Raw genomic sequence first — 19,246 nt, 5'->3', positions numbered from 1 at the left:
AGTGTTGGCTTCCCAGCTGTACAAGAGGTCCTGTGTGCTGAGTCTATATCAATAACATGGCATGGCTCTGACAGACCAAGGGCAGAGATGGGTAGACTCAGGTGTCCATCCCTGGCAGATGTTCTCACACATTAACATCACCAACTAATGCAGGTGACTGAGTGAAAAGGAAATAAAACTCTGAATGTTTTAAGTAAAATCTGCTTTGTATTTAGTGACAAAATTATTGTTGAGTTATCACTGCTGGTAAAGAGACATCTTCACACACACTTTCATCTCACAGTCTTTCTCTCTCTCTCTCTCTCTCTCCCTCTCTCTCAAAATCTTCTTCTCTTCAATCCCCTGTTTTGGACTTTGTTCAAATAAGTAATACAAAAGCATTTGATTTAACATTGCACAGTTTAAGAAAAATTTTGCGCTTATCAAGTTTACAAGATGACTGTGTGGCAGCCCACTCAAGGATCTCGGAGAAACAGTAGCAGAGATGGAGTGAGAAAATATTACGAGGATTACTGGTTTCCAAAAAAAAATGGGATTCATTCCAAAAGACGGTAGAAGCTGAAGAAAGGAACTTTCAACCAGTGCAAGAGTGAGAAATCTGTGAAAAGTATTTAACAGCCCCCTGAGGATGCAGAGAAGCTTAGCTTTCCATAGTCCTGCCATAAGATCATGATGATATCTCATGCCATGTGGTTGCAGTGTGGCCCTGCCAAGCTAGAGTGCAGACATTGTTCGGACCGTACCAGGTGCTACTAACATCCGCTTCTCAGACAAGCTTTCTGCTCCACAGGGAATGTGAAAATGAAGAACTTTCTGGCAAATATGTCATACCCACAGCCCCGCCTACTGAAAGGGAGTCAGGTCATGAGAAATTGGAAGCCTTCCAGAACAAGGCTTAATGCTTCCACTTTGGCTCTCACTGACTCACCAGCTTGAAATGGGAATTGATTCACTCTGTCCTTGGCTCACTTTCTCAAGCCTTTTGAAGGTGCTGACTCTCACTGGGGATCAGCCCCCTCCCCTGAAGGTGCCGACTCTCACCGGGGATCAGCACCCTCCCCTGAAGGTGCCAACTCTCACTGGGGATCAGCCCCTTCCCCTGAAGGTGCCGACTCTCACCAGGGATCAGCACCCTCCCCTGAAGGTGCCGACTCTCACTGGGGATCAGCCCCTTCCCCTGAAGGTGCCGACTCTCACCAGGGATCAGCACCCTCCCCTGAAGGTGCCGACTCTCACCGGGGATCAGCCCCCTCCCCTGAAGGTGCCGACTTGCACTGGGGATCAAGTATCTTCCTTCTTTATATTTGGGGTCCCTTCTAACTTCTGTCCTCTTCCTTTATATCAGGAGGCTCCTTTAACCCTTATCTCACTACCACATCTGTGGAGGCCGCCAGTACTGCGTCTAATCCCATCTCCAGTCTCCCCTTCTCCTCAGTGAGTTGTATTCCCTGTCAAGCTTTCCTTCCTGTCCTTCTGAAGTGCCAAGCAAGTCTGAAACCTCCATCTGCAAATTCTTTTCCATCTCATGATTATCCCACACCAGCCATCTGGGTCATCCCTACTCTTGCTGTCCTCTCCTTCCTTTACTTCTCCTTCCTCTGATGATCCACCGCTATAAAACCAAGGTGACTTGGGCTAACTATCACCTCCTGGTTTGTCCAACACTTCATTCTGGGGATTGTTCTGCACTCTGGACCCTAGGCTTTAATCTGATGGACTCCAGTCACACTGTTGAGTTTCTGAAGTGATCATTTGAACATCTGAGTGGCTGTACCATTGGGATGACTTATCCGTGAGGGAATAATCAAATGCAGCTCTAATATCCGTGCCAATGGGATTGAGGGCTCTGTTTTATATTCTTGGGCTGAGTCTTATCCCGGGTGGAGAGGGTGGGAAGGGGAGTTGGGGTGGGACTGGGGAGACACAGCTGTACCGAGTGTTGTTGGAGAATGCGATTGTGTGAAGGCTGACCTGTGGAGAGAGTCCATTGCTGACCTGGTTCATGGAGTTGTTGGGTCCTGTCGGGTTCATGAAGCTGTCGGGGTAGCTGGAGAAGCCATGCCGATTGGATGCTAGGCCATAGGAGGCACTCTCGGCCGCAGCTGCCAGGCCGCTCTGATGCATGGACGAGGGCGGCAGAGGCTGTGGTCTGTGGACGGTGCTCCCTCCATCTGAGTCCAACCACACAGCACAAGCGGTTAGTCACACAGAGAAGCTCTGACATCACATCCACAATGCATTTCTCCTCTCTTTCTCCGCTCTCCCCCTTTGCTTCCCACTCTCTCCCTCTCTCCCCTCCACCTACTCTTTCCTCTCTTCCTCCTTAAACACCTCCCTCTCCCCTCCTTCCATGTCCTTTCACTTTCCTCTCTTCACTTTCCACTCCCATACGCCCACCTCTCCACTGACCTGCCCTCCTCCTTTCCTCTCTCCCCCTTCCCTGTCTTCCCCTTTCCCCTACCCATATCTCCCTTCCCCACCCCCACACCTCCACTTCCCTCGCCCTCCACCCTCTAGCCCTTCCCACCTGTGGATTCAGTTGCACAAGCACTGGCAACTCTTCAGCTGATGCCGGCAGCTTCATGCAGACACAGAGGGACTGGGTCTGAACCCATCATCCACTCTCACTCAGGCTGCCTGGCAGATTGTCTGGGGACTGCAATCAGTGGGAGGAGCCCTGGTTCATTCCTGTCCTCCCTGATCCAGCAGCTCTCAGGCTCACCGTGAGTCCCTGGAGCAAGGGATCAGCAAAAGAGGGAGCCTGGAACCCCAGACTCAGACTGCCAGGCAGCAGATTTCCTTAACGTTAGAATGCAAGAAGTTGGCTGGATTCACCTTTAAACAGGAGTGAATTATTCTATCATTTTACCCTTCCATTAAGCTCAATAGAATTCACATCAGACCATTTCTGAACAGGCCAGTGATTCCAGTCCAAGCATCAGCCCCAAATGATCCCATCACCAATTCAATGTCCATTCTACCAAACGGGGCTTTGCCAGGAGCTGAAAGGGCTCAAAGCAAATATCAACTGGTCCTTGACCACACGCACCATCTTGTCTGTTCAAGTGATCTTGTACAGGTCATTAATTAGCTACAAGCTCATCCTAAGCATTCACCGTGAAGTTGTTTGACATGCTGTTCTGTTGGACTTGACAGTGCCCTTACCTTGGGAGAGGGTAGTTGATGGGTATGATGACTCAGGCAACTGATATGGGGGCAGGGTTGGCATTCCAGTGGGTGCAAAACCTCCTGGTAACAGGTGGTTGAAAGCTGCCAGCTGATTGGCTCCAGCCTGCTTACGCCACCGGGCACGGCGATTACTGAACCACACCTGAAAATGAGAAAAAACTATTACTTGAGTGCAGTGTGAGGATTGGATGGGGAACAGAGCTGTCACTCTTAAATCCCCTCATTTTGAACCTCATGAAGGAGCTATCCACTGCGTGGGTCCTTCCTTCCTTTGGATCTGCCTTCAATCCATAGCCCTGAACACACACAAGACGACGGTAATTTTTTCCTCCTTCTTTTCAACTCTCCCCTTTCACCCAAACTGAGCTTCCCACTCCAGACTTCCCTCTGTTAACTTCTCCTTCTCTCACTCTGCTTCTGGCTCTTCTCAAAATCCACCTCTATGGCCAAAACATTTACTCAGTCCTTCAGCCTGGTGTTCAGTTTTATCTAATTTGTGCTTCTGTAATGTGGCATCAGTAAAGCACCTGTCCAGCCGCACCTGTGCAGCAACACAGCTCTGCGCACTGACACACAAACACACAGATGTGCGCGCGCACACACACACACACACACACACACACACACACACACACACACACACACACACACAAACACAGACAGACACACACACACAGGTGCACACACGGACAGGTGCACACACGGACAGACACATACACAAACACACACACATACACAGATAGACACAGACACACAGAGACATACACAGAAACACACACACAGATACACACACTGACAGAAACAGATACACACACACAGACACGCATACACTGAGACACAAACACAGACAGACAGACACACACAGATGCACACATGGACAGACACACACAAACACACACACACACACAGATACACACACGGACAGAAACATACAGACAGACACACACACACGGACAGAAACAGACAGACAGACACACGCACACACAAAACATTCCTATTTTCCACCACTTATCTGCTCTGAAGGAGCTGATTCTCAGTGGGGTTTAGCTCTAGGAGCACTGCTCTCCCTCTGACATTCCCTGCTGGGGTTTAGCTCTGGGAGCACTGATCTTCCTCCGGCATTCCCTCTCCATTTACTCTGTGTGTTCATTAATGCTGGGCCATTCAATCACAAAAGGAAAAATAATGACCAATGCAACGGGAGCGAGTACAATGTTTCCAGATTTACTAACAATGCTAAACTGAACTGGTGCGATGTGAGCCCTAGGGATTTGAAATTCTTCCTCAGGTGTACGCACTAAAAGCAACATAGTGGTTCCTTCCCCTCCCCCACCCCTTTTATTCTGGCTTCTGCCCTCTTTCGTTCCAGTCCTGATGAAGGGTCTCAGCCTGAAATGTCAACTGTTCATTTCCCTCCATAGATGCTGCCTGAGCTGCTGAGTCCCTCCAGCATTTCGTGTGTGTTGTTACTCACCTTCTATTCCTTTGTCCTCAGGACACGTGACCTGTGTGTAGACACCGTTTACTCTATGTGTCTGCAAAGGGTTTCAGACACGTAGAGCAAGAAGCTGAGAGGTGTGAGGTTATCTACTTTTGGAAATGGTGGCTCATTATTAAATATTGGGACTTGTGTGTCTTTACACACAAAGTACAGTGTCATGCAGGTGTTGCAAGCAATTGGGAAGCAAATGGAATACTGGGCTCCACAGCAAGGAGCTGGAGCATAAAACATCCTGCGCTTGTGCAGAGCCTCACTGTGACCTCATCTGGAGAACTGGATGCTCCAAAGGAAGGACAGACTTGCCCTTCAAGGCAGCACCTTGGACGTTCACTGGATTGATTCTTGGGGTGGGGAAGGGATTCCTTCGGGGGAGAGTTTGGGACTCTGCTGTCTGCAGTTTAAAAGAATGAGATGTAATCTCAATGAAACATGTGAGATCCTGAGAGGTTTTGACAAATGTAACAGCTGAGAGCCTGTTTCCCACGGCGGGAGAGGCAACACTAGGTGATGGGAAAGGCATTGGCCATTTGGAACTGAGATAAATAAAAAATTCTTTACATGAGAACACACACCTCAGAAATAGTATTACATCTGCACTCTTCTGTGTCTCCATTGTACTACAAACAGGACATCGGCTCCTTGTGCCTGCTCCATCACTCAATGAGCCCACAGCTGATCAGTGCCACTTTCTGGCACTTACACAATATCACTTCATATATTAAAATCTAGCTTTGTCTTTAATATATCCAGCGATTGAGCCTCCACAGGTCCCGTAGGTAGAGAATTCCAAGGATTCACCAGCCCCTGGGGGGAAAAGTTCCTCTTCGGCTCTCCTGGATGGCCCACTCCTTATTTAGAGACTGTGGCCCCTTGTTCGAGGCACCCACCATCCTTCCATCTGTCCTGCCAACCCCCTCATGACTTCTATACGCTGAGATCACCTCTCATTCTGTTAAACTGAAGGTGTTGTCTGCTTTATCTCTCCTCACACAACAAATCCATCATTCCAGGAAGCAGGACTTTCTTACACCGCCTTTATCACAAGTATCTCCTTCTTCCGGGAGAGAGACCACATCAATGCCTAATATTTAATGTGTGGTCTCTGCAGGGCTCAATATAACTGGAGCAAGACCCCTCCACTCTGGTTCTCTTGCAGTAACAGCCGATGTACCAGTCACCTTCCGAGCTGTTTGCTAGTTAACTTTCAATGACTTGTTTACAAGAATGTGCAGCTCCCTCTGTGCACCAGTTTCTCACAATCTCGAACACTCCAGCTTTCTATTTTTTTTTTACCAGAGTGGATGACTTCATCTTTTTCCACATTGTTTCCCATCTGCCATGTCCTAATCCATCTGTCAGCCCATGGAAGCCTCTCTGCATTCTCCTCACTGTCCACCCCGGCTCTCGGCTCATCGGCAAACCTAAATATTTTACACTTGAGCCCCTCACCCAAGTCATCGATATAGATTGTGGACAGCTGAGGTCCCAGGACCGATTCCTGTGGCACACATGTTTATTCCTCCTCTCTCTTTTTTTGGCCACTGACTAATCTTCTATCCCCAACAGCATGTTATCCTCAATAATGGGCACAGTAATTTTGTTTAATAATCTCTTGTATGACCCCTCATCCAAGGCTTTCTGGAAGTATATCCAATGATCCACCCTCATCTGTTCTGACTGTTACAACTCAGAAAACTCCAACAGACTTGTCAAACATGATTTCTCCTTCAATGACAGGACTGACTGTCCTGTTGCTACCTCTTTAATAATAGATTGCAGCAATTTTCCTGCTACAGATGTAAGATTAACTGGCCCCTAACTGCCTACATTCGCTCTCTGTCCTTTCTTAAATGGTGAGTTTGTATTTATTGCTTTCTGATCTGTAGAAGCCATTCTGGAATCCATAGATCACTGGAAGATGACAACCAGTCCTCAGTAGCCATCTACTTCAGAACTCTTAGTTGCACGACACGTCTGAGGGATTTATTCCCTTCAGGCCCATTAACTCCTCTGTTATTAATTTTTACCGATGTTAATTTCTTTGAGTTCTTCACCTACTCCAGACTGGTTCACTATTTCCTGGAATTTCTGAATCTGTTTTCAGGAAGAAAGACACAAAATATTTGCTTAATTTCTCTGCCATTTCTTTATTTCCCCCAGTACAATTTCTCCTGCCTCAGTCTCTAGGGGACCCACTTTAATTTAAGCTAATCTTTCCCTTTTTAAATATCTATTGAAGCTTCTACAGCCTGCGTTTATGTTTCTTGCTGGCCTCCTCCTGTATTCTACTTTCCTTTTCCTTACCAATGCCTCGGTCCTCCTTTGCTGAATTCTGAAATTCTCTCAATCCTCAGGCTTACCGTTCTTTTTTTGGCAACATTATAAGCCTTTTCCTTTGATCTAACACTATCTTTAACTTCTCTTGATAGCCATGGCTGGACCACTTTTCCTGTTTTTTTTGCTTTAAAAGGAAAATATATCACTTGCAAACTATGCATTAATCCTTTAAATGTTAGTTATTGTTTGTTTATGGATTTTTGTGACTCTTTGAGGCAGAGATCTGTGGATGCTCGGATCTTAAGGATATTTAAAGCCGAGGTGGATTTGAGGAATTTTAAGGGAATCAGGAAGTTCCAAGGGTGGGAAAGTGGAGGTAAAGGATCAGCCCAGACATAACTGAATGGTGGAACAGGCTTCAGGAACCACAAGATTTCTATTTCTCATCTTATGCATCACAGCCAAAATGGATCCCAGCCATTTCTGACCAGTGCAGAAGCGAGATTTAAATTAGGAATCTTGGGGACGTTAATCAGGACTAGGAATCCTGGATGATTCTTCCCCTCCCCTTGACCAGATACACTGCAGCCCATTGCTGTAGTTTCAGCTGTTACCCCAGACATTAAAAGAACAGGTTGCTGGGAGGAGGCTTCATTCAGGGGACTGGTAAGTACACAGCCAAGTACATACATGGGACACAGACCCAGGCACACTTGCCAGTGAGTGATTCTGAGTACAGACATGTGCACACATGCCCACACAAGTGAATCCTTTCCTCCTTTGCACCATGGAAGGAAGTGAAGTAATCCACAGGTTGCAGGTTCACATTCCACCAGGTTATGTTGAGAAGCTGAATTCAGTAAATCTAATACTTCATGGTCTGGTGCCTAACTCGATAACCTTGAAAGTTGTTGGATTGTCATTAAGGGCACGGTAGCCTAGTGGTTAAATGACTGGACAGCAGCCAGGACTCTGGGCCATTGAACCCGGGGGCATGAGTGTGAATCCCTTCATGGCAGCCGGGAATTTAAATTCATATCATTAAATAAATCCAGAATTACATTTCTTAATCATGGTAATAATGAAGCTACCAGATTCCCACAAAAACCCCTCTGGTTCACCAATCTGTCATCCTTACCCACTCTGGACTGTATGTCACTCCAGACCCTCAACTGACCCAGTTCAACCTGGACAAGAGTGTCAGTGATGTCCGTATCCCATTGGTGAAATATCTGGCTGGTTCACCAATGTCCTTTGGGAAGGGGAATCTGCTGCCCCTAAATGGTTTGTCTCCACACATGAACCCTATTCCACACCAAACTTTCCTTGGTGTAGGTGGAGATGGACAATAATGCTGCTTTGCAACGTAACTTCTTTCTGCAGGACAAATACGTACAGAGGAAAGCACTGACCTTTGAGGGTCAAAGGCAAAGTAATGTCAGGTCCAGCACAAACAGATCTGTGTGCAGTCTAACTGAGTGTGTGAAAATATTGACAGTCAGGCTTCAATGTGGAATTGCCCCGTGTGGGTTAGCTACTTACCGAGGTATGAATCACAACATTTGGCTGCTATGGGAACTGAGTGGGAAATGGGCAAGACTGCCTCCAAATGAAAATTGACAGGAACAGTTGTGAGTGGGAGTGGGAGTTGTTTGCCTTTAGCCTCCAGCTACACAGAGATCTTTTGTTTTACAAAAACAGGCCGAATCGCAACTCATTGGAAGCCTGGTTGGGATTACAGTCGGAATCGACGCCTGGCTTCACAGCAAAGACTGACGCCTTTTCAAATTAATTTATGACATCCTTAGAAAGTTCAGAGCACAGGCCGCATTTTTAACAGGATTGGTTTCCAAAATATCCAGTGTGAAGTTAGCACAGCTAGTCCAAACTGCTAACCAGGACACCTGGTCGATTTGTCTCCAACACCAGCCTATTCCAGGTCAGCTAAGAAACATCTCCACTCACTCCAGAATACAGAGAAAACAGGCCATGGTAAAGGAGGTTTTACTGGGACAGATGGCCAACCTCTGTCCACCCAAGGTGGCACTGTCAAGTATGGTCCCTTATCATCTCCTACCGTAGAATTTTCCCAGTTCCAATCTCCTTCATACCCACTAAATCACAGAAATGACCTATCCTCAGTTTCCACCCTACTGTGGACTCTACCCACTCACAATCTCTTTCACAGCTCCTGTATACTTCCCACCACCATGAACTCACCCACAATCTCCTCCACAGCCCCTGTATGCTCCACCTTACCTGTATGCTCTATCCTACCATGGATTGCACCTCGCTCAGTTCATTTCCTTTCACATGATTCCACTCCCAAAGAGAGCCTGTGTAATCTGCTGAGAAAAGTCGTAAACTCTCTTCCATTTCCCAAATGTAACCAAGGTGAACTTCAGAACCTCTTTCTTAAACTACTGCCCATATCTTTAACCTGTTGCTCCAAACAAAGACAAATGAAGTGCATAAACAGGCACTGGCACTGGCACTGGCACTGGCAATTATTTGCCATGGGTCAGAGTCACACTTCTGCCGATGGCAAAGCGCATGACTAGACCTTCCAAAGACTGAGTTTGATGCATTCCGTCACCACCACAGGCATTAAAGGACTTATCTCAGCTGCACTGATTTGTTGGACGACACCACTGGGCCTCAAAGAGGCTTTGATCCTAAGCACAGTCTGTTGCTATGGCTCGACATATGTGCCCTCAGAAACTTAGTTAGAAGCGTGCTATAACTGTGATGAACCGCTCTAGTCTGCGAGCCTCGAGTCAGTTCTGTGCATATTTTTATGGCATATTGCTGAGTCAAAACTAGGATAGACACTGTTGCTAGGATACAACTTAGGCCTCATGTAGCAGTTCCTCAGGCACCATCGCATTGGTTGGCCTCTGAATCATAGGTGTTGATCAGTGGTTTAGTCTTTCAGTTTTGTAACTACGAGTTCAGATGTTTGTGGGGGTTGGGTGGGACTTCAGTCCTACATCAGGTTTCACCAGAATTCCTTCTTCAATTTGTCTTGTGAGGGAAGCCAGTGTGGGGGGAGAACGTGGGGGTGAAGATGAACCACGCAGAGGGAAGAGCAGAGTCAGTGTATGGAATCTGACTGTGAGAAAACAAACAGGAGTCTGAAGTGGGTTATTTACTGCAGGTCAACATCAGACACTCCCATCTGCCCCCATGAGATAGATTTCACTGGAACTCGCAGCTAGACAGCTGAACCCTGACCCTTCCTGTCCACAAAAGCCATCCTCCCTTTTATGTTCTCTTTAACTCCATCCCTCAGAAGGGAAAGTGCTTAGCAGGGAACTCAGGCTCAGAAAGAAATCCCGGGTGAAAGCAGACAGTGCGTCACCCTGAGGTAACACTAGAGACAACCGGGCCTACACCACAAGGCTTATCACTATAACCACATTCTAGGTCAGATTATTAAATTTCACAGTCAGCAGAGGAATGGATCAGAAACAGTCATTAAAGCAAACCCTGTGTCTCGGTCGTGTGTGTGTGTGTGTGTGTGTGTGTGTGTGTGTGTGTGTGTGTGTGTGTGTGTGTGTGTGTGTGTGTGTGTGTGTGTGTGTGTGTGTGTGCGCGCGCGCGCGCGCACATGTGAGATCAGTGACAAGCAATTGGACAGTAACCATCTTTAGTCTTTCAAGAAGAGTCACGTTGTGGTTGGTACGAGTCTTGAGGTCACATTTGGAGAATAGTTGAACATGGACTGAATTCAGGAATTGAGGATGAGGAATCACTTGTCTCTGTTGCTGTCCAGACATCTGTCTTGTAGTTCCTCCCCCTCCCCTTTCCTATATGAGCTTCCCATCACCCGTCCTGTCCCAAAGACCCTGATCATTGTGGGGCTTGGGTTTCAACGTGATGACTCCTCCATCAGCCTCAGCACTGATTAGCATAGATCGTGTGACTCTGGAGATATCCAGTGTTGGAACCCAGCTCAGTGTCGCGGGAGGACAGAGTGGTGAGGGACGAGCTGAAGTACCACTCTGCCAGCCCCAGGCCAGGAAGAACTCATAAATCTATAGTTAGAGGATCGGGTGTACTTTTAGGCTCCTCATTGTCTAATGGACATTACAGCCAGAGAGACAGGTGAAGACCCTTCCACTGCCTCAGCCATGGGTCAATTGAGAGCACTCTCACCTGAGTCAGGAGGTTCTCTCTGCAGACACTTGTGGACTGGAGTCCAGGGACATGCTCCAGTCCAGTGCTAACCGATGGCTGCACTGTTGGAACTGCCACCTTACGGATGAGTCAAGAACTGGTCTCCACTCAAGTGGGTGTAAAACCGCAGGTAAAACTACTCAGGATAAAATCAAGGCAGTTAATTATGTTCCTGGTCAATATTCAACTTTCAATCAACATCAAAATATAGGTTATCAAATCAATATCTCAGTTCTGCTTATGGGAGCTTGCTGTGCACAAATTGACTATAATGTTTCATCTAAGAGTGATTATACCCGAGACCAGGGAAGATGCTATTGAAATGCAAGCCTTTGTTTCCTTTGGTTTCTTTCAGCTTCCCAGAGTGCGTTAAGTTTCCCTTCTCCAAACCCTTCTCAAATGATGCCTCTCTGTGTCTATTGTCCAAGGGTCGCCATGGACTAAAATGGACTTTGTTTTTTTTTGTTCTAATTGTGTTCTTTCTTGTAAAAACTGTGTTTAATTTATGTTTATTCTCATAAATGCTGCTTATATGATGCTCTGTGCCCGTGATGCTGCTGCAGGTAAGTTTATCGTTGCACCTGTGCGCACATGTACTGTGCATATGACAATAAACTTGACTTGACTTGGGTCTCCCAGTGAGGATTGTGCAGGAGTTTCTGAGGACTCTGTAAGGAGCAATGACCTCATATCTCACAGGACAGAAAGGTTCACTGATATCAAAGTGGAATCCCTGAGACAGACTGTAGGAGAAATCTGGGCTCTCATACACTCCTGTCACCTGCCTCATTCTCCAAAGTCTGACTCACGTCCACGGTTCAGACGCACTCTGACCTTGAGCTGGATCTCAGCTGTTCAGTGGAAAAACCATTAGCTGGGTTCCCGGTGTGGTGGAGAATCCCACTGACAAACAGCGAGACAGCCCTGACTCCAGGCCAGGCCTGACCTCGGATTCTCGACCACAGAGGAGGATGGCAATGTTCAGCTCCCAGCAGCTCAAGGGCCCAAGAGCGGGAGCAGCCTGTACTCCTGCTGGCCAACATTGTCTGAACTGTGCAGAAGTAAACAAAGGCTTCCAGTGACGTGGAATCCCTCAGCAGGGGACATGGGTGGGGTTGTAGGATTGAGAACAGGGGCTTTGTGAATTTTGGAGTGGGATCAGCGAAGCACCTGGAGGAGGGGATCGGAGGAAGAGTGGTCTGAGTGCAGGGTTTGGCCGCCCACCCTCCAGGGTGTCCGAGTGGATGGGCGTATCGAGGGATCAATGGTGTGAGCGGGTCAGAGCAAGGAGAATCCTCCTGGAACATATCTCACCAGAGTTGGCAACCTGAGGAAAAGGGGAGAGATAGACGCTGGGAGAAGAAGGAAAATTTAGAGGAGGAATAAAGATGGGGTAAAGAACAAGTGAGAGATGAAAGCAGGAAAACGTATGGCTGAGTGTGGGGCAGGTAGGGTTGTGTTAGTCTGCAGAGTCTGGGATTGATTACACCAGGAGCTAGAGATAAGGATCAGCACCTACAATTTGTCAGACAAGCCAGTAAGTGATCTCTCACACAGAGGAGAGGCCCAGCTCTGCTCCTTCCATTGGAGCCTGGTCATTTTATGAAGATGGATTATCCTCCAGGTGCTGAGGCGTAACGGAGCGCAGCAATGAACACAGAAGCTCACACGGTGAGGGAGCAGGCTCAGTGGCCCTTGCCCCTTCCCTGCCTCCCCCAACACCACTTCTCACAGAATATTCCAGAAGGTGGCGTCACCAAAGTGGTCACTGAGAGGCAGTCAGTCATCCGCTGCCACTTCCCCAGCACCTCCCACCACTGTGCAGCAGACCTTTGTCACGTGAAGCAGTGGCATTGCTGAATGAGTCGGTGCAGGGCAGCCTGAATAATGAATACATTCCGATACCCCATTCGGCAGGCCCACCTGAGAACTGGGCACCGAGAGGGATGGGAGAGCTGGGAGCAGCGTGTGGAGGGAGGGAGGGAGGGAGGGGGAGAAGGCACAGTGAGCTGCCAGGAAAGCGGCTTCAGGTTGGTGGGAGGGGTGAAGCGGGGGAGGGAAAGAGCTGGTGAGAGAGAGGGAAGATGATTGGTGGGGATTTGGGATGGGAAGGGGAATGGGAAGGGGAGATGAAAAAGGCGGAATAGAGGAGGTGGTTGAGGAAGTTGTATGAGGTTGGGTGGTGGGTGATTGGGCAGACAGAGAGGGGAGTGGGTGGGGAAGAGAGGAGAGAGGAGGTGGACCAAGGATGAGAGTTAGAAAAGGAGGAAAAGGGAAACTGAGGTAGAAGGGAAGGTGGGGAGAGGAGAGAAGGGAGAAAGTTGCCAGAGGGGATGCCGGCACTGTAACATGCCCTGGTTTTAAAATGGAGTCAGTAAAGAGAGCCCAAAGCTTTTGGGTGGCTTCTTCCAGTGGGGTCTGAAAGAAAACATGATGGGCAGCTCATTTCCAGTATACACTGAGTGCCTGCTCCCCACCCAATGGACCACTCACCATTTGTGTAACACCGGTGGGACAGGCTCAGCCTCTTCACTGGGGAGTGTCAGAGACTCAGCTGGGTGGGTCCTCACCTTGCACGATGGCATAAGGCGGGTGACAGGGCACCCATTTCCCAGCTCTGAGTTGAAGCCAAAGGAAGTAGAAGTGGACGGAGGTGTAAGTTGTTCTGCTGATTCATTATTTCCCAATGTACGCCGTCACACATCTCGGCATTGTGGTCGGGGCTACAGCAACAGGCAAGCTGACTGCCACCCTAGGACTCTCTAAAATTGCTTGTTCCCACTTGTTGCCCTGCCAAACTCTATCAAGGTTGATCTTGCTCTGGTTTCTCTCCCATTCTGCAGTGAGTGCTGGGGTCACAGTGTTAGTGATATCAGTGTTCCTCACACGCAACGGGATAAAAAGATATATAAAAAGAGGGAGAGAGGGAGAAGGGGAGAGAAAGGGGGGGAGAGAGGGGGGAGAGAGGGGGGAGAGAGGGAGAGGGGAGAGAGGGGGGAGAGAGGGGGAGTGAGAGGGGGGGGGGGGAGGGGGGGAGAGAGGGGGGGAGAGAGGGGGGGAGTGGGGGGGGAGAGAGGGGGGGAGAGAGGGGGGAGAGAGGGGGGGAGAGAGGGGGGGGGAGGGGGGGGGGAGAGGGGGGGAGAGGGGGGAGAGGGGGGAGGGAGGGGAGGGGGGGGGAGAGTGGGGGTGAGGGGGGGTGAGGGGGGAGAGGGGGGGAGAGGGGGGGAGAGGGGGGGAGAGAGGGGGGAGAGAGGGGGGAGAGAGGGGGGAGAGGGGGGAGAGAGGGGGGGAGAGGGGGGAGAGAGGGGGGAGAGGGGGAGAGAGGGGGAGAGAGGGGGAGCAAGGGGGGGAGAGAGGGGGGGAGAGAGAGGGGGGAGAGAGGGGGGGAGAGAGAGGGAGAGATGCTCTCACAGACTCTACTACTGTGTGGCTGTCCCATGACTTGGGGAAATGTTTGTGTCACATGGATTCTGCTGTTTAAATAAGTCCATTTACTCATAAATGAAATTAGTGAGTATCGTGACTGTTCATCTGAACAAAGATTCGGTGATGACAATTCCAGTGCTTCTGATAAATTTGCAACATGTCAAGGGCCAAACTCATCCAGCTGATAGAGGCTGGGAGGTTAGACTGGGCTGTGGGGTCACATTTACTCAGAGAAAGGCAGAAACATTAATATTTAAAAGGAAATAAATCAAACAAAACAACAAAACAGAAGCCTTACAATTTCTACAGCACCTTCTGTGACCTCATCATCTCCAAGCACTTTATAACCAGTGAGGTGCTTTCAGGATGTAGGCCTCTGGTATCAGCAATGTGACAATGGCCAAAGAACCGGTTGCTGGCTGAAGAACATACATTGGCAAAAGGACTGGGGGAAATGCCCTGGTCTTGTCTGAAACAAGGTTGAGAAATCCTTCATTTTTGAATGGATAGGGCTGAAAGAAATGCCACACTGGGTGTGGCAGTCAGGATGAGGTACTAGGGCCTCTGGAAGCCTGGACCTGCTAACACAGAGGAGAGTCCAAACAAATGAGGATGAAACTGTGACCAAACTTGTGAGGGATTCAGCTCTCCCTGGTTAACAGAAAGGGGTGATGGAATGGTTAACCTGGAGTGATGCCAGTTCCTGCCTCATTCCTCATTTTAGTGCTGCCAAATTTGGTGATGGATGAGGCTGCCAGCGGCCTCAGAACTAAATTATGCCCAAGTGGTGATGCATTTCTGAATCAAGTGACATCAATAGCACTTGGCCTGTTTCACACAGAGGGTGCACACCACAATCGCTGCTCTCTGAAAAGCTGTCTGGAGGAACCTAAGTTCCACAAAATGAAGACCCAACTTGGTGAATCCTCAATTTAGGACTACGTATACAGTAAAAAGGGGAATCAGCATTCTATAAACAGAGGTGATCAAAGACCTGACATCCATTAAATCTGCTTGCACATGGGCAGGCACAGTAGTGTGGTGGTTAGCGTAATGCTATTAAAGCACCAGCGACCTGGGTTCAATTCCGGCCGCTATCTGTAAGGAGTTTGTACATTCTCCCCGTGTCTGCGAGGGTTTCCTTCTGGTGCTCCGGTTTCCTCCCACATTCCAAAGATGTACAGGTTAGGAAGTTGTGGGCATGCTATGTTGGCACTGGAAACGTGGTGACACTTGCGGGCTGACCCCAGAGCACTCTATGCAAAAGATGCATTTCACTGTGTGTTTCAATGTACATGTGACTAATAAAGAGATCTTATCTCATTTAAAAGTTAAAAGAACACCAGGGAAAGGAGCTTCCATAAACATCTCCATCCTCAATGCCGTGGGACCCGGACAACGTACAAGTGGTAAGGTTGAAGAGTTTGCAACATCTGCAGCCATTAGCACCCAGCATCACAGGAGCCAGGCTTCAGCCAATTCAATTCAATCCATGCGATGGCAAGGAGCAGCTGAGCACCTTGGATTCATCAAACGTGGAGAGGGCTGTAAGGAAATCCCACTGCATTGCCAAAGGTCCACGCTCCGGACTAATAAACATCTTGCCAGACGGCTACAGCACTGGCATTTACCCGGCAATGTGGAACTTTGCCCAGGTACGTCCTACCCACTCAAAGCAAGACAAAGCCAATCCAAGCCAATACCATCCATCAGGCTGATCTGCATCAGCAGCAAGGACATCAACAGAGCAGTCACATGGCAATAAAACAAACTGCATGACCTCAGCAACCCCTGTCTAGAGAGGAAGACCAATTGGACAACTGTTTCAAAGAGCCAGCATGAGCATGGTGGGCTGAATGGACTCCTAAGATATAAGGATCTATTATTCTAATTGACTTCAAAGTAGCTGAAGGACCATTTGACACTTATTTTGTTTCCAAATGAGAGAGGGGTGGAAAAACGAAAGCTCACTGGTAGCAAAAAGAAATAAAGGTGACAGCTGTTGTCAGCACACATTCCAGAAGGATTTCTCACTGCCAGAATCTGCCTCTTCCCACCACTTTCAAGCCCACCGATCCCTCAAACATTTTCTACATTTCATTGTCGATCTCTCAGCCTCTCTGGGGCCTTCCGAAAAACTGCAAACATTAATCACTGAAATGCCTGCATGGTGCCAAATCCTGCCTGCTCCCTGCCCCCACAACCTAGGAGGTACGAGCTGAGAGGTTTAATGGGAACTTGAGGAATTAAGACATGTGGTAGAAGCCCCTCCCTGTTCATGGAAACTCATCGGGTCATACCTGTGACTGATGACTTTCTTCAGAGGTGTGGAAACCTCAGAGATTGTGAATAATTCATGATGGGGCAACTCTGAGGGGTATTACAGGGAATGGTGCTGGGTTAAAGGGCATGTGGAAGGAGGGCGTTTAGTGTGATTCACTTGGCATCTTTTAGCACTGAGCTTGGTTGCTTTGGACACAGGGGTTGAGGAACGTGTGTCAGCAGCGGCTTAGTACATAACTCTTCTTCCTCTGAGGCAGGTTTTTAATCAAGTCCCACCCCAAGGACCTGAGCCCAACATGTGGCCTGACCCAGTACCCAGGGAGCACTACACTGTGGGAGGTGCTACCTTTCACTTGAGATGACAAATGGAGGCCCTGACAGCTCTCCCAGCTGGATGTAAAACATCCCACAATACCACTTTGAAGAAAGCATGTGTTTTTTCCAGTGACCCAACCACATCCAAGCTTCAACTGAAACCATTGTCTGGCCATTTATCACATTGCAGGTTGTGGGATCTTACACAGCTTCAGATCTGCTGCTCGAACCTTCCTAATCCTCAGCAGCATTCACAGACTTGTTGTGCTCAGAACTTCCAGCTTGCATTGAACCTTGCATCTTTGGTTTTTGGTGTTGATGTGGTTTCGTAAAGCTTCAATGTGATACCTTCATCAGGAGAGGTGCTGAAGTCAAGAATGGTGGCTCACTAATCCCACCTGGGCCAGGCACTGTCATGACTGTAAAAACCTTCAGCTCCCTCTTCCAGTTTGTGCTTGTACTTTGCTGTTAACAACATCGAATCCTTGCCTTTAAGTAACAGGTTTCCACCAAACACATGCTCAATGTGCCAGTGAGGTTCTCTCTTCTTCATTGATCCCATTCAGTCAGAACACCCCAACATTAAAACACGGAGTGCAGTAGCACTCTGAACCCACAGAACAAAAAAAACAAAGCTGATCTTCTGCTTCTATGAAAAACAGGATGTTGCCCCAATAATTCATTTACAAGTATGACAGAATTGTGAAGAGACTCCATCAACGAAAGGCATCATTCTGTATCCCGCCCCGGTAGCATGGAATGAAGCAGCACAGAAGGAAACCATTCAGCCCATTGTGTGACAGCTGGCCTCCGGGTATAGACATCCAATTAGTCTCAATCCCTGATGCTTTCTCTGTAGCCCTGTGTTTTTGTCTTCCATTCAAATATTTATCCAATAGATTTATGAAAGTTTCTATTGAATCCACTGCCACACCACCCTCTAACCCTCTTTCACGCAATACTTTCCAGATTATCACAACTTGTTGTGTTGCTGATTCATTCTCTTTTCATCTGTGTTCTCTGATTACCAACTCTTCTGTCACTGGAAAAAAGATTGCATCTTATTCTGCCAAAAACGTTCAGGGTTATGAACATCTTTATCAAAGCTCCTCTTAAATTCTCTGCTCAAAGGAGAACAACCTTCTTTTCTCCAGTTTTCCTCCAGAGAACTGAAGTCCTATAATGCATCCATATGTAACATGTCCCGGGCAGTAGCTTGTGAAAGGTACTGGGATGAGTTCCCTGACTGGGAAATCCCACTCCAAGGGCATATGGAATGGAGAGCCAGCTGAGGAATCAATGCAATGATGTCTATTTCATGCTGTCTTCTAGTGCATTCCTCACACAACCTTGGAGTTTATTCTCTTAGATGTTCTCTACTTGACCATGAGAATTAAAGTTGAGCTGAAGATTTATGCTTGTGGAGGTGTGGAATGCTACGCCAGTGAGATGCAGTGAAATCTCACCAAGAAAGCCACCCACAGCTTCACACAGGTTCATCCATCAAGGGTCTGAGCCCCATGGACCAAAACAGTCCATGGTTTATTCCAGATAGACAGCCCCCCAGACTACAGTGGGGTAGCCACATATAGGAAAGGGAGACAGAGAAATCAGCCAGGCTTCCTTCTTCTGATTTCTACCTGGTGATCCTCCTGTCTGTGGGCTTCAAGATAGGACAGGACAGGCCCATCTGTGGCCTTCTCCATGACAATCATTCTCTGTTTGGCTCACCCTGGACTGGAGGATGTTTAGCAACTGGACAACCATTTCTTCAACAGTCAAAATGCTCAGGGTCAGTGGCACTGTTCAATCACATTCTACAGAATCCCAATGGATTTGAAACCTTTATAATAGACCCATAGTTTGTTTTAAACCACTCCCAATGTCCCTTTGTATTTAAGTTCCATTCACTATGAGTCCATTGCCTACTAAAGGTGAAGACACTGCAATGCCTTCAGGACAAATGGGGGAGGGGTGAGTTTTGGCAAATGTTTAGCAGTGCAAAGGTCCAGTGAAATGAGGAGTGCAATGCTATCTTCACTCTGGGTAAACTACAGGCTGTGGCCTCCAGACCAA

The 19,246-nt window shown here is 48.1% G+C and overlaps 1 protein-coding gene across 3 annotated transcripts in view; it reads right to left on the bottom strand.

Annotated features, from left to right (window-relative positions):
• LOC127583320 (paired box protein Pax-7) overlaps window positions 1-19,246 on the bottom strand; it is a 121,791-nt gene that overhangs the window by 34,238 nt on the left and 68,307 nt on the right. For 2 of the 3 annotated variants that reach the window (XM_052039179.1, XM_052039181.1), the window contains 2 exons: window positions 3,166-3,331; window positions 1,972-2,171 (listed from right to left, as the gene is read on the bottom strand). In XM_052039179.1, coding sequence (XP_051895139.1) covers window positions 1,972-2,171; window positions 3,166-3,331 — 366 coding nt within the window. The remainder of the gene's footprint in view (window positions 1-1,971; window positions 2,172-3,165; window positions 3,332-19,246) is intronic. The other variant, XM_052039180.1, reaches the window with a different exon arrangement.

This window comes from Pristis pectinata, chromosome 26 (genome assembly GCF_009764475.1).
Source record: "Pristis pectinata isolate sPriPec2 chromosome 26, sPriPec2.1.pri, whole genome shotgun sequence".
Lineage (NCBI taxonomy): Eukaryota > Metazoa > Chordata > Chondrichthyes > Rhinopristiformes > Pristidae > Pristis > Pristis pectinata.
This window is presented reverse-complemented; position numbering and strand designations above follow the sequence as displayed.